Raw genomic sequence first — 15397 nt, forward strand, 5'->3', positions numbered from 1 at the left:
TAATGACTTAATTTTTAAACCGTGAGATCATATCTAATCACTGTCACCGGAGGCTGCTTTGGCTGCATCAACTGTCACACCGTAACAGAGTGATTATAAAGGTATAGTTTGATATTCCAATGGGATTGATTGAGGCATATGTATTAATAGCAGGATTTTTTCGTCCACGTGACAGAGAGATACAAAGAGCCCACTCGGTGAGAATACATCCATGAAAGTTGAGTAGCGTATGACTAGGTCATGGGGATGGAATCACAAGAAAGGAGTTGAATAGCCTTGTCAGTAACGAGATCGAACTAGGTACTATGATATCGATGATCATGTCTCAGACGAGTGTTGATATCTAATGAACATAATAAGTTGGACTCAACACAATGGTTCAAACGACGATCATATCTTTGTGAAATGCATTGAGATCACCCTGGTTATCCAGACCCCCCTAGTGATCGTTTGACTGGAGAAGTTATCTCAGTCATGTCTGCCTTATTCCCGAACCGTAAGGTAACACACTTAAGGGCTCAACAAAACTCGGGATAGTTCTGAATGCATTGGAATTGAAAGATAAATCCGAAATAGGATTCCGGAGTTTTTCGGAAGGTTCGCAATAGTTTGAGAGGTGTCTTGGACAAATGACAATTAAAGGATATGTTTAGTATGTTAATTAAATGGATTAATATATTGAAATATTTAATTAATTAAAATAAGTTTTATTTAATTAAAAAGGGCATCCCTACCTAAATTGGGCCCCATATGGAAAGGGGCCCATGGGAAGGAAAGGGGTGGGGGGAGGGGGGGGGAGGCTGGCTGAGTCCGCAGGTCCTCCTCTCTTTTGTCCCACCTTGCCCCCTTATGAAGCATGGCCCCCTTTGCCCTCTATATAAAGAGACACATAGGGGCAAATTAAATACCCAATTAAATAGAAAAATATCTCTCTCTAGTTTTCTTCTCCGTGCGGTTCCCGAAGAACTGCATAGGGAGGGAGACAAGTCCACCCATTATGCGGGAGCGCTGATGGGATCCGGATCCAGAAGATCTACTTCCGCAACTTCGCTGGATCGGAGCTGGGAGCATCGTTGAGCATCGTACGTGTGCGAAACTACGAGGTGCAGGACCTGCGGCACTCGACGTCGTTGGAGAGGACTTCTACACGACCCGGAGGTCGGCGACGAGAGTATGTCTACATCAACCATGTTCTAGCGGAACGTTAGCCGCTATCGGTCTACGAGGGTACGTCACCGATATCATCTCCGTTACTGCATTATTCATTAGATAGATCTTGGGCATATTAGGGTTTGTGTTAAGTTAGATTTTTTTTGTTTTCTACTGCAACCCCCTACAGAGATTTACACTGGTTAGAGGCAATGGTTGATAATATAGATGGAACATGACATGCACACTTTTAGGCTCCTGTTCGTGGCTTTAAAAAGAGAAATATCTGTGTCATTGCCAAATGAGAATAGATAAGGGAAGGTGTCGTCAAGCCGATTTCCTTGTCAGTTACCATGCCACAGAAAGACAATGGAAACCATAACCAGTCTTGAAACTCGTCAATTCTTTAAATTCAACAATTAACCAAGTAAAGCCCCTCTACCAGAAAGAGCCTCTATTATAATGGCTAGGGACATAACCAACATGATTGCGATATTTTTTTCTAATCAAGCTCGACCCATGGAATGTTGTACTAATTGAAAAGGTTATAATTTTTCTTCATTTGAAGTGCTATGTTTTGTATCCTCAAGTCAAGTACAACAAGTTGGCTAACCTTCCTAGGCATATTAATTTTCGTAATCAGGAATTTTCCAACTTATGAATATTCGTGCCGTGCCATGAGAAATTTCTTTCATACATCTAAAATAATCTAGGATAGTTAGTGGCACTCTGATTGCACATATAAAAAGGTAGAGAAGATATAATAGTTTTAGTTACCAGTGGTCTAGCTAGATGCATATGATTTAATATACCGGAATCTTGTGTCAAAATTTTCCATGTAAGGTAAAAAGAAACATTCAACTCTTGGTCTAGTAGTGCAAATAGGCAGCCCTAGATAAGTAAAAGCTAATTTCGCTGATTTGCAGCCAAAACAATTTGCTAGTTCCTCACACCTTTCAGCAAAGATGTTAATAGTAATCATGGAAGTTTTGTTGTAAGTAGATCTTGAGGGCAGTGGGCATAGGTAAAAGAGTGTCATCTGCATACTACTCCTATAAGAGGGAAAGGTTGATCATAAGAATGGAGTAGTGGGATATTGATCAATCCATTGTGACATGCCTTATTAATCCCAATTTTTTTGGACTTCAGAAAAATACATTATTTGACTTCAGAAAACTTTACATGTCCTCTTTTCAGAAACAATGGTAGCATATCTTTCAGGTCTTAGGCTCACGATATAGAGCTCCACTCTAAAATGGCCAATGAGAGAGGTGAATCACTTTTGTATGACACTACCAAAATTCTTTCACTGCTCGAAAATTGGCTATTATCTTTGTAGTTTAGCAAGATCGGTAGATACAAGTTCTTGAGAAATAAAAACAAATTTCCATATGGATTCAAGGCCAAGACATAAAAAAATAAAGATCCATCAAAACACTTCCGTCTGAAGTTTTGAATTGTATTATCCACTTGGAATTGGAGGTGTCATCCATGATAGAGACTAGGTCAATACCATTAATTATTTTCAGAACTTTTCGGAGCATGAATTGGAGACGATGATCATGTCTCTGGTACATCTTCTGTGCACACATAGTTTCACTAGATAAATAATATGCCTAAATCAACTTAGAGATAGTTCGTGTGACAGGTGGGACCGAGCTTTAACGGGCCTAGCTTGTCCTTGGCTGTGATTTGATATTTAGCTATTATTCAGATTCTTGGATTCCAAATTTACGTGTTTTGAATAACATGTTTGTTTTGTTTTTTTTAGATTCCAAGATTTCAAAATAATAACTTGCATATTATTATTTGGATTTTTAGATTCCAAATTATGTTTTTTGGATAGGATCCAACATGTGACCGTCCTATTTCCAAACGAATACTTGAAAAAGGCGAAAGCATATTTGGATCATCACTATTATCTGGGGTTGTTGCCTGCCAAAACCCACCGGCGGGCAGCGGCGAGCAACACGAAGAGCCGGGAGGGTACCAAGACTGCTGGTGGGCCCTGGTCCCTCGGTCGTCGTCCCGCAATGCTCCGGCACATGTCCTGGCGGTTACAAGGGCGTGCCACCTGACCTATACCTGGTCAGGAAGGTGATGGATTGCTTCGTTTAGTTTCCTGCATGGCAAACACGTAAACATTAAATACGAGCCCTGATCGGCTCTTAAGTTGTTCTGTGGATCGGCTCAAAGAGCCGATTGCCCCGTGGTTCACGTTAGTTTTACCATGACACGGGGATCATGCTTTATCAAAATCAAGCAAAGCTAATCTACGATAGTCTAGGGTTTTCACTGCATAACCGGAACATCCTACGCGTAATTGAGCCTAGCAGATACGTAAGATGATGGAAAACCAGCCCTAACGAGGCCTAAAAACCAACATGAAGTTGATCCCCGGAACAATCCCTTTAGGGCTTAATAAACCACACCTTACGCACTACCGGATCGTTCAACCCGTTTGTAAGGCCTAACCATGCAGATATCAAACTAATCCTTGTAGAACAAGAAACGACTATAACAGATCGGATCTACTAAACAAAGATTAAGCAAGATGCCGCCCTTACACCTAAGATAGGTGTAAGGGCGGCTAGATATCGAGGGGTAACGTAGCTAAGCAAGCATAACATAAACACGTCGACGTAAGCCCCAAAACATCTAAGATAAAGGTGTTGCTCGCCATCAACAAGGCTTCAGCACGAGCAGCACCAAGGATGAATAAACTGATACTGCCTAGATCGCAAGATGCGATCTAGAAAGCATGTTGCTTACCCGGGAGAAACCCTCGAAACAAGGGGTGGCGATGCGCCTAGATTGGTTTGTTGTGAACGTGATTGTCCTCCTTTCTCAATAACCCTAGATACATATTTATAGTCCGTAGACTTTCTAACTTGGGAATAAACCCAACTGTGTGCGGGCTAAACTCTATCTCTTAATTCTAACCGACACGTAACCTACTATAAAATACAGATACACGGGCAATCTAGCCCAATTTCCTGCACAAGGCCGGTTCAGAGACACTTCAATATACATGTCTTCTAAGCCCATCTTCGGTCACGGCCCACCTCCTGCTCTGGCAAAATCTGGTGATAACACATGCCCCCCTGGTTTTGGTAATGATAATTTCAAAACCACTCTGTTTTTACCTTCGTAGGGTCATGTCGTGGCAGAGCAGAACCGCTTCAGTATCTTTCCATCATGATGCTTGCCTTCTCAACTTCTCTGCACGATTTGACAGTTTTGGCACCATGTCCTCGGAACTGCCACAGCATTGAATCGCCTTTCACTAGATCCCCTTTATTTACCCGCATCGAGCAGTTCATCTCTCCATTCCCCTGCTCCGTACTAGCCATCGGCAAAAAACCCCCTTCCTCTGTAGCCATGTCTTCCTCTTCCTCCTCTGCCTCTTCCGGCCTTTCCTTCGACTCCTCCTCCTCCAGCGAGCTAGAGCCGGAGGTCAATCTGATGGCCATCTACGAGGCCCTCGCCCCCGAGTATTGGGACGCGAGGGATTGGGACTCCTCCATCGAGTCGGAGGACGACGAGCCCCTCACCGATGGGGAAGAAGACCTCCAGTTCCTCGTTGACGGGGAGCTGGAGGCGGCAAGCGACGACGACCTCTTCTCATGGGAGGCGGACCTCTGCTCCGACGAGGAGGAAGAAGAGGCGGAGGAGGACTCCTTCTCCGAGGAGTACCCACCGGCCAAGCGCTTCCGCGCTGGGTCGGATGACGACGACGACGACGACGAGGGGGATGAAGCCCCTGCCGGTGGCTTCATCAGCAGCGACGAGGAGCCCGCCGGCAGCAGCGCTGACGGCAGCTACGATGGCGACGACGAGGGCAGCGACGGCCCGTAGATTAGGGAGTAGTGCAGGGCTAGTAGTGGTAGTGCATTAGGCATCGGATGATCCTTTTGAGAGCCATCGACTCTTCCTTGTAAAATTGCTCCTTTGAATCAATGAAAAATGTTCTTCCAATTTGATTTTCCAATTGTCCAATTTCAAATCTTTCGATTGCCAAAGTAGGTCAACGCACCAAGAACCGATAGCAGCGTATCGGTCTTCCACCATAGACGCCCATAAGGCCCAAATCAATGACCCAATTAGACAGGTTCAAGCAAACATTTCTCAAATCCAGACTGTAACTTGATACCTGCTCATAATATTCTGTAGCTCTAGAGTCGATGGCTGTGCATCGGTTGTTTTATTCTTAAGTCGATGTCTGTGCATCGGCTGTTGCTTTGCACGTATATTTCTTTATCGGCCGATTTCATGTATCGGCCCCCATATTCCACTGTCCATCATCCCCATATGTCAATTTTTTTTTACTGGCCGATTTCGTGCATCGGCCTCCATATCTTACTGCCCATCATCTCACATACTTGGGAAATACTTCTTGAGATGCTGGCCATTAACAGCCACTGGGAACTTCACACCATCCAACTGCTCGAGCATGTATGCATTACCCTTAAAAACTTGGTCGACTTTGTACGGCCCGTGCCAATTTGGAGACCATTTACCATATGCTTTATCCTTAGTCCCCAACGGCAACACAGCTTCCCATACCAGATCACCAACGTGGAAATCCTTCGGTCTCACCTTCTTATTATATGCGCGAGCTACCTTGGCTTTGTTCTCCTTGATTTTCTCAAGCGACCAGAGTCTGAGTTCCGTTGCATCCTTAATGCTGTCACTCATCAGGGCTGCATATTCTTCAGTTGTTAAATCATTCTGAAACGTAACCCGTCTCGAGCCAGCCGTAATTTCCCAGGGTAATACGGCTTCTTGTCCATAGACCAGATGGTATGGCGAGGTTTTTATCGCTCCATGGCATGACATGCGATACGCCCACAAAGCTTCTGACAAAACCTCATGCCAACGTCTAGGATACTCGTCAATCTTCCTCTTAATCAGCTTGATAAGGCTCTTGTTGGACGCTTCAGCTTGCCCATTTGCTTGAGCATAGTATGGAGACGATCGGATCAGCTTGATTCCCATGTCATCGCAGAACTTTCTAAATTCCTTAGAAACGAAAACCGAACCTCCATCGGTCGTGATAGTCTGGGGAATCCCAAATCTATGAATGACATGCTCCTTCACAAAGCTGATGACATCTTTGGATGCTACTGACTTCATAGGGACGGCCTCCACCCATTTAGTGAAATAATTTGTAATGGCCAGAACCCACGCATGGCCTTTGCTCGATGGAGGATGAATTTTGCCGATCATATCCATGCCCCAACCTCGAAATGGCCAAGGTTTGATGATGGGATTCATCGCTGATGCAGGTACCATCTGAATACTCCCAAACTTCTGACATGCTTGACACCCTTTATAGTACTTAAAACAATCCTCAAGCATGGTGGGTCAATAAAATCCCGATCGCCTGATCAGCCATTTCATCTTATGAGCCGATTGATGCGTTCCACAGGCACCTTCATGTACCTCGTGTAAGAGCCGATTGGACTCGGCTGGTCCCAAACATTTGAGAAGTAACCCTTCCATCGTCCCGTAGAACATGTCATCCCCAATTAGGACGTACTTCATGGCCTTGTATCTTATCCGTTTAGGTGCCCCCCGAGCCGAATCTTTCAAGTAATTGAAAATATCGGCTCTCCAGTCATCTGGTTCCATGAACTGCACCTGAACATCGTTTCCATCGGCTACATCCTTGTATCCTGATGCCATATGTGCGAGATCGTTCGCCTCAGTATTCTGCGACCTTGGGATCCAATTGAAATTTATATACCTGAACTGTGCCATCAGCTCACGGCCTTGCATCCATAATGGGAAGAGCAACTCGCTCTCACATTTGTATTCCTCCGTGAGTTGAGAAATCACCAATTTGGAATCTCCAAAGATCTCCACTGCTTCTGCCCCGGCTTCAAACAGCAACTCCATTCCCTTGCAGATTGCTTCATACTCAGCGACCTTGTTGGTGCAAGGGATAGGTAACCTGATGGAGAAGGAATATGTTGCCCCCCGAGGCGACACGAGTAGCACGCCGATGCCGCAACCATCCTCACATACCGATCCATCGAAGAACATGGCCCATGCATGCACAGACAATGCTGCTATATCAGTGTTTATTCGTTCAGCGATAAGATCGGCCAACGCCTGTCCTTTGACTGCTTTCGCAGGTTGATACCGGATATCAAATTCCGATAATGCAAACATCCATTTACCAAGTCGGCCTTTCAACACAGGAGCCGACAACATATGCTTGATGACGTCTGATTTGCATATGACGATAATTTCTGCTGACAGCAAGATGTGCTGAATCTTGGTGCAGGTGAAAAACAAACAGAGGCACAACTTCTCGATCTCAGGGTACCTCGTTTCTGCATCCAACATCCTTCTGCTGAGGTAGAAAACCACTTTCTCCAGACCATCATAAACTTGCACCACCACCGAGGCGATGGAGGTGTCGGCTACTGACAAGTAGATGTAGAACGGCCTGTCTTGCTGTGGCGGAACCAACACAGGTGGCTTCGTCAGATACTCCTTAATCTCGTCAAATGCTTGCTGTTGCTCTGCCCTCCAGTGAAACTCCTCATCAGACTTAATTTTCACCAAGCCCATGAATGGCTCGATTCGCCCTGACAGATTGGAGATGAATCGTCTGACGAAGTTGATTTTGCCGATGAGACACTGGAGTTCTTTCTTCGTGGTAGGTGGCTTCATTGTTCGTACCGCCTCTTGGCTTTTCAGGCCGATCTCAATTCCGCGTTCATGAACCAAGAAACCCAAGAATTGACCGGCCGTCACACCAAAAGCATACTTCTTTGGATTCATTCTTAGTCCGAACTTTCTAGTTCGGTCCAGGACGTGTCGCAAATCCTCCAAGTGCCCTTCCACCGCAACAGACTTGACCACCACGTCATCAATGTAAATCTCCACCAATTTGCCGATCAGATCATGAAAGATTTAATTCATGGCTCTTTGGTACGTTGCGCCGACATTTTTCAGCCCAAATGTCATGACTACATACTCAAACAAGCCTACCGAGTCTGGTACTCTGAATGCAGTCTTGTGTATATCTTCTGGAGCCATGAAAATTTGGTTGTAGCCGGCATTGCCATCCATGAAACTTAGAACCTTATGACCAGCAGCTGCATTGATCAGTGTCTCTGCTACCGGCATTGGGTACTCATCCTTTGGAGTGGCTCTGTTGAGATCCCGAAAATCTATGGCGACGCGCCATCGGCCGTCCTTTTTCTCTACAGGTACGACGTTAGAAATCCACTCAGCGTACCTGCATGGCCTGATGAATCCGGCGTTCAGCATTTTCTCGATCTCCTTCTTGACTTCTACTAGAATTTCAGCCTTCATCTATCGTGCTCGCTGCTGGAACGGCCGAAACCCTTTCTTCAGAGGGAGCCGATGCTCAATGATGCTCCTGTCTAACCCTGGCATCTCTGTGTAATCCCATGCAAAACAATCTGGGTATTCCTTCAACAAAGCTATCATCAGGCTCCTCAGATGCGGATCTAATTTTTTGCTGATAAAGGTTGGTCGTGGCTTATCCCCAGGACCAATGTCAATCTCTTCTAGCTCATCAGCTGATGTAAACCCATATCCTAGCTTTCCATCGCCTGCTAAATCGATGCTGAACACAGGCAAAACATATGGTGAGGATAATATGGGCAGATTGCCTGAATCGGCCTCCTTTTCCATTGCACTACTCAATGAGGGTTTACAACTTCTTTGTGCTTTACGACGACTACGTGACACGCTTGAGATGAGGTCATTGCTTTTTATTTTTTGGGGCCGATCGCAGGGATCGGCCTTGCCACATGCGTCGATTGGTGTTGCTCTTGCTACTCCGTCAGGCCGGTGGATAAGACCAGCCTCACCCCGTTTTTTGACACCTCGATGCGATCACAGCCGTCCAAACTGATTCCAGAGAGCGGCTCTTGGTCTTCCGAGTCCCAAATATTCATGCCGGCTATGGAGACCTCGACCGAATCATCTGCATGCACGACCTCCACTTCATCTCCATCCCACTGTATCAGGCATTGGTGCATTGTAGATGGAATGCAGCAGTTGGCGTGAATCCAATCCCTCCCTAGCAGGACAGCGTAGGTGCTCTTGCTGTTGACTATGAAGAACGACGTAGGGATAGTCTTTCGGCCTACGGTTAGATCTACGTTCAGGACGCCTTGTGCTTCTGATGCTTGGCCGTTGAAATCGCTTAGTGTGACGTTGGTCTTGATCAGATCTTCGTTAGAGCGTCCCAAACGTCGTAGCATGGAGTATGGCATTATATTGACTGCCGCTCCCGTGTCAACCAACATCTTGTTGACATGCTGCCCATTGATATAACCTTTTAGGTATAGGGACTCCAGGTGCCTGTAGCTCCTCTCTCGTGGCTTTTCAAAGATAACTGGCTGTGGACCGCAGTCAAACTGTGCCACTAGCACTTCTTCAGTTCCTGGAGCATGAAACTCTGACGGAAGTATGAACACCATGTTTGTATCAGCCGATGCCCCTGCATCGGCTTTTGTCTGCTTGGGGCGCCATTCTTTCTTCTGTGGATGCGCCTCCGTCTGCAAAGTTTGCTGAATTTTCACGGCCAGATCGGGCCGTGCTTTCCTCAACGTGTACAAGTACTGCGCCTCGGCTTCCTCCAAGTTACGTAGCCGCTGAACCCTACGCTTCTGGGAATGACTGAGTCCATCAGGGCACCACCTTGGCCAGTGGTACCTATCTTCTTCTTCATCTCCTGACTCCTCGAAGTCTTCATCTCGAGATGACTCAGCTCGTCGGCTCTGAGGTGGGAGAGGCCCTAGACGCTTGAACACTGACACCTCACTTGTGCCCTTCCTCTGCTATCTGCATTCTGGGCAGTTGTCGATTGTTGGCAATCGGCTCATTCCTGAGTCCCAGCAGTGCTTAAAGAAAGGACAATCCCAGTGCCTGTCCATGTCCTCCAGCTCTCTTGATCTCCCTTTGGCGCGACGCTCATATCCTTCATCGTCTCTGTCATATCGATGATGTTTTCTGTTATCTGCACCAGACCGACGATATATGTCGTCATCTATGTCGTACCGCCGATGTCGGTCATACTGGTACTCATATTTGTTAAGGAGATGCGCGGAGAGTGGTCGTTGGTATCGCACACTTCTCACTTCTTCCTCGGTGAGGTACCGTCTGTTATCATATTGGGGCCGGTCGCGTGGATCGGCCTCCTTCTTATCTTTGCCACGGGAGTGACTGCTCTCCTCTTTATCTTTACCATGGCGGTCTACAGGCCCTGCCATGTTGATATCGAAAGAGAAACCTGGCTGACGTTTCGTGGCATGGTTGAGCTCCACCATGTTGACGCCAGGAAACGGTTGCATGTCCACTTTCATGGCAAACTGACCGAAGATCAATCGGCCTTGTTCTATCGCCATTTGAATCTGTCCACGCAACACTTTGCAGTCGTTGGTGGCGTGGGTGAACGTGTGGTGCCATTTGCAGTATGGTCTCCCGTTCAACTCTTGCACCGTAGGGATTTTATGGCCCTCGGGTAACTTCAGCTGTTTTTCCTTTAGCAGCAGATCGAAAATCTGCTCAGTTTTGCTTATATCAAAGTCAAACCCTTTCGAAGGCCCTGGTTGCTTTACCCATTTGCAGGACACGGGGCCTGCCCCCGAGTCCATTCAGCCACGGCGACTTCCTGATCTTCTGCAAAGTCTTCAACTTCATCTGCCTCGACCAGGCCTATCGGGTGCTTGAACTTGTCTTGGTACAATTCTGGGTGGCGCTGTTCATATAATGTTAACTTCTGAACCATGTGTGCCAGTGAATTGTACTCCACTTGAAAAGTCAGATCCTTGAGCGGCGCTGCGAGGCCTGCCACGGCCAGCTCGACCGCTTCTTTCTCAGTTAACCGAACCGAATAACATCGGTTCTTGACAGTTCTGAAACGCTGAATGTACTCAGACACCGTCTCTCCCCGCCTTTGCCGCACCTGCGTCAGATCGGCAATGCCAGCTTCGGTAGCTTCTGAGTGGTATTGTACATGAAACTGCTCTTCCAGTTGCTTCCATGTCCGAACTGATTCTGGTGGCAACGAGGTGTACCACCCAAAAGCTGGACCCGTGAGAGATTGCGCAAAGAACCTTACACGTAGCGGGTCTGATGCTGAAACCATGCCCAACTGTGCCAAATATCGGCTCACATGCTCAATTGAGATAGACCCTTCTGACCCACTGAACTTGGTGAAGTCAGGGAGCCGATACTTGGGTGGCAGCGGGATCAGGTCGAATTCATTGGGATACGGCTTGGAATAGCCGATTGTTCTCCTCTTTGGCAGGATACCGAACTGGTCTCTCAAGATTGCACTGATTTGATCCACAGTGTGAGCTGCAGGGGTTGAGCTTTCATGACTCGTTCCGGTGGCATATTTAGCTAGCCACGCCTGTTTCTCAGCGTCTGCTCCAGAACTCCCTCCTGCTGCAGCGATCCCTCGTGCAGTAATCTGGTTCGTGTGCGTCCAGTTGTTGCAGTCCGGCATGTATGTGCACACGTATCCATGTGGAATCTCTTTGGGCGGCTCATACAAGAATTGGTAATCGCCAGGATCACCTCCAACCTTGTAGACGACGTATGCCGGTGAACCTTGTTGCTGTGGAGCTGCAAGCGCGAATGGCAGTCGTGGTCTGGTGTGGAACGGTACTTCTCCTTGGTGAGTCCCTAAGGTAGGTCCTGACGGAGAATACTGATGCTTCATGATTTCCTGGACCACACGAAGCGCAACACGCTCAAAAGCGTTCACCAGGCTCTCAGAATGACGATGTAGCGAATGAGCCACCATATAATTGGTTTCCTGGCGCAGGGCTCTGGTGCGCTCCTCTGAAGGAAGAGACAGATCTACTCCATCGAGCACGCCTTCAGGTGTGAATCCTTTGAACCTAATGCCATGTGAATGGGTTTTCTCGAAAGAGCCGATGAGATCGGCTTCGAAGAGTGCTTTAAGCTCATCATACTTCTTCTTGTGCTCTTCAGGCAGATCTTCGTACTTGACTGGTTCGCCTGACATCTCAGCTGCAGATGTTGACGTAGTTGTCGCAGATTGTCCCACCGGGCGTGCCAGAATGTGTTGCCTGCCAAAACCCACCGGCGGGCAGCGGCGAGCAACACGAAGAGCCGGGAGGGTACCAAGACTGCTGGTGGGCCCTGGTCCCTCGGTCGTCGTCCCGTAATGCTCCGGCACACGTCCTGGCGGTTGCAAGGGCGTGCCACCTGACCTATACCTGGTCAGGAAGGTGATGGATTGCTTCGTTTAGTTTCCTGCATGGCAAACACGTAAACATTAAATACGAGCCCCGATCAGCTCTTAAGTTGTTCTGTGGATCGGCTCAAAGAGCCGATTGCCCCGTGGTTCACGTTAGTTTTACCATGACACGGGGATCATGCTTTATCAAAATCAAGCAAAGCTAATCTACGATAGTCTAGGGTTTTCACTGCATAACCGGAACATCCTACGCGTAATTGAGCCTAGCAGATATGTAAGATGATGAAAAACCAGCCCTAACGAGGCCTAAAAACCAACATGAAGTTGATCCCCGGAACAATCCCTTTAGGGCTTAATAAACCACACCTTACGCACTACCGGATCGTTCAACCCGTTTGTAAGGCCTAACCATGCAGATATCAAACTAATCCTTGTAGAACAAGGAACGACTATAACAGATCGGATCTACTAAACAAAGATTAAGCAAGATGCCGCCCTTACACCTAAGATAGGTGTAAGGGCGGCTAGATATCGAGGGGTAACGTAGCTAAGCAAGCATAACATAAACACGTCGACGTAAGCCCCAAAACATCTAAGATAAAGGTGTTGCTCGCCATCAACAAGGCTTCAGCACGAGCAGCACCAAGGACGAATAAACTGATACTGCCTAGATCGCAAGCTTACCCGGGAGAAACCCTCGAAACAAGGGGTGGCGATGCGCCTAGATTGGTTTGTTGTGAACGTGATTGTCCTCCTTTCTCAATAACCCTAGATACATATTTATAGTCCGTAGACTTTCTAACTTGGGAATAAACCCAACTGTGTGCGGGCTAAACTCTATCTCTTAATTCTAACTGACACGTAACCTACTATAAAATACAGATACACGGGCAATCTAGCCCAATTTCCCGCACAAGGCCGGTTCAGAGACACTTCAACATACATGTCTTCTAAGCCCATCTTCGGTCACGGCCCACCTCCTGCTCTGGCAAAATCTGGTGATAACAGGGGTATACAAAATAAGCCGATTAGTTGATTCTCTCAATTTCCTCAATAATAAGTCTGATGATGTCAATTTTTGTTTGATGTAGCTCAAATTTCCAAATTAGTGTTAATTTGAGACACAATTATGTCAGCATTCTGACCCTTGTGTGCATGGCATGGCATGACCACGGCCTGTTAGACGAACATTTAGCCCCAATTAATACATCATGTCTTGATGTCCGTCCACACGTGTTCGATCGGTCCACACCGATACTTGCTAGCACAATAACTAGGTGCGTGCACACCGATACTGAACAAATCAATACAACAAGTCTCGCACAATAATAGCTGATTATTAATAATTAATTGCCTGAACAAGTAGGTCAGACAAACTTAACAGGTCACACGTACACATCGATCGGCTAGAGTAGCAACAAGCAGCTGACAGTTGACTCACACACAGACGTACGCGCATGGGCGCAGTACGCAGGATATTGAAAACTAGCATACTGAAAAATATATTTGCACCAAGAGTGGGTGCACGGTAGTGGAACATAAATACACGTGAAGCAAGGCTTTTATTTTATTTCTTCTAGCTGCACCTTAATTATCTCTAGGCACGTACTCCATCGATCAACCTCCACAAGCGCGTGCATGACATGCACGTAGCTAGGTGACTTAGTGGACCCTGCATTATGAATGAAAACACAACGAGTTCAGAGAAGAAACACATAGAACTAGTGTATATATCATGGAGGTTAAGAACGGTAGTAGTAGTAGTTCTAAAACGCAGCCTTTTGTTAAATCTGCAGCAATCAGATGTCCAATACGGGTATATAAACGTACTTGGCGCAGTCAGTGGAGAGGGCGATGGGGAATGGGACGCTGACGCCGCACTTGCCGGGCACGCCGGAGACCTTGCCCATGTCGATGGACTTGATGCCGCGGGCGAGACTCTTGAGGCACTCGCACGCCGCCTTCCGGTCGGGGGTGGAGCGGGCCAGGGCGTTCAGTGAGCGCACGCCGCCGCAGCAGCGCTGGCTCAGCATCTTCTCCCTCCCCGTCGCGTACGCCACGCACGGCGCCAGAGTGGAGTCCACCTGCCCGCAGGTCAGCGCCGACGCCTCGCCGGCGAACAGCATCAGGACTGCTGCCGCCATCACCGCCGCGGCCACCGTTGCCTTGCCACTGAGAGCCATTGGGAGCTAGTTATGCTAAGTAGGTGAGTGAGTGTGGTGCTGCTGTGAGTTACTGACAGAGTGTGATGGTGTGGAGGAGATGGTATGGTTTCCGGGGTATAAATAGGGGATGATGCACATGCAGGATTGATTGAGCAATTGATACCCGTCGCTGCTAGGTCGTTGGCTGCTGGAGTTTATTACAAACATCATCCACCGTGTTGCAAGTGCATGTAGCCAGGTACGCTAGGCAGCTAATTGACATGTGTGTCCTTTCGGTTGTGATTTTTCATTCTTCTTAGGTAGTGCGAATTCAGGTGCGAAAACTCTCTTTCCGTTTCGTTAACCTCCAAACAACGGAAAATTATAACGTAAGAACGTCCGGATTTTAGTCTGCTCGAGCGGAAGAGATGGTAGCCGTCCCATTTTTATCCGATATAATGGATGACGAAGATACAAACAAGTTACTCCTTCCGATTCATACTACTTGACACTAATATAAATGTCTCTAGACATATTTTAGTTATAGATACATCCATTTTAGCATCAAATAACATGAATGAAGAGAGTAAAATAAATCGTAACGAGGTACTTTTTGGTTGATCCATGACAGCTGGCTCTTAAAAACGTCTGCTTAATAGTGGTGTCCAGTAACAACACACCTTTTTTTACGAGAAATCGGGTAGCTTTCACACAACAAGACTTATGGGAGGCGTATGTTACAAGCCCCTTGGCATGCCTCTGGGGAGACGAAAACAGGCCGATTAGTTGCCCGGGTTAACTCCGTGTTGTGACCAGCACGAGTATTAAATCACCTCTAAGCTAGGCTGGGAGCTACTACCAAATTGGTCGTTTCACTGAA

General features: G+C 47.0%; 1 protein-coding gene across 1 annotated transcript; it reads right to left on the reverse strand.

Annotated features, from left to right (window-relative positions):
- Positions 1–13691: 13691 nt before the first annotated feature.
- LOC127300066 (probable non-specific lipid-transfer protein 3) lies at positions 13692–14642 on the reverse strand. Its single transcript, XM_051330146.2, has 2 exons — positions 14204–14642; positions 13692–14045 (listed from the first exon to the last, which is right to left on the reverse strand). Exons 1-2 carry the CDS (start codon positions 14554–14556, stop codon positions 14036–14038), a joined length of 363 nt encoding a protein of 120 aa, XP_051186106.1. The 5' UTR covers positions 14557–14642; the 3' UTR covers positions 13692–14035.
- Positions 14643–15397: the final 755 nt, after the last annotated feature.

Source organism: Lolium perenne, chromosome 5 (assembly GCF_019359855.2).
Source record: "Lolium perenne isolate Kyuss_39 chromosome 5, Kyuss_2.0, whole genome shotgun sequence".
Lineage (NCBI taxonomy): Eukaryota > Viridiplantae > Streptophyta > Magnoliopsida > Poales > Poaceae > Lolium > Lolium perenne.

Excerpts from the sequence above, each read along its gene's own strand:
- LOC127300066 (XM_051330146.2), bottom strand. The coding sequence starts at position 14,556 with ATGGCTCTCAGTGGCAAGGCAACGGTGGCCGCGGCGGTGATGGCGGCA.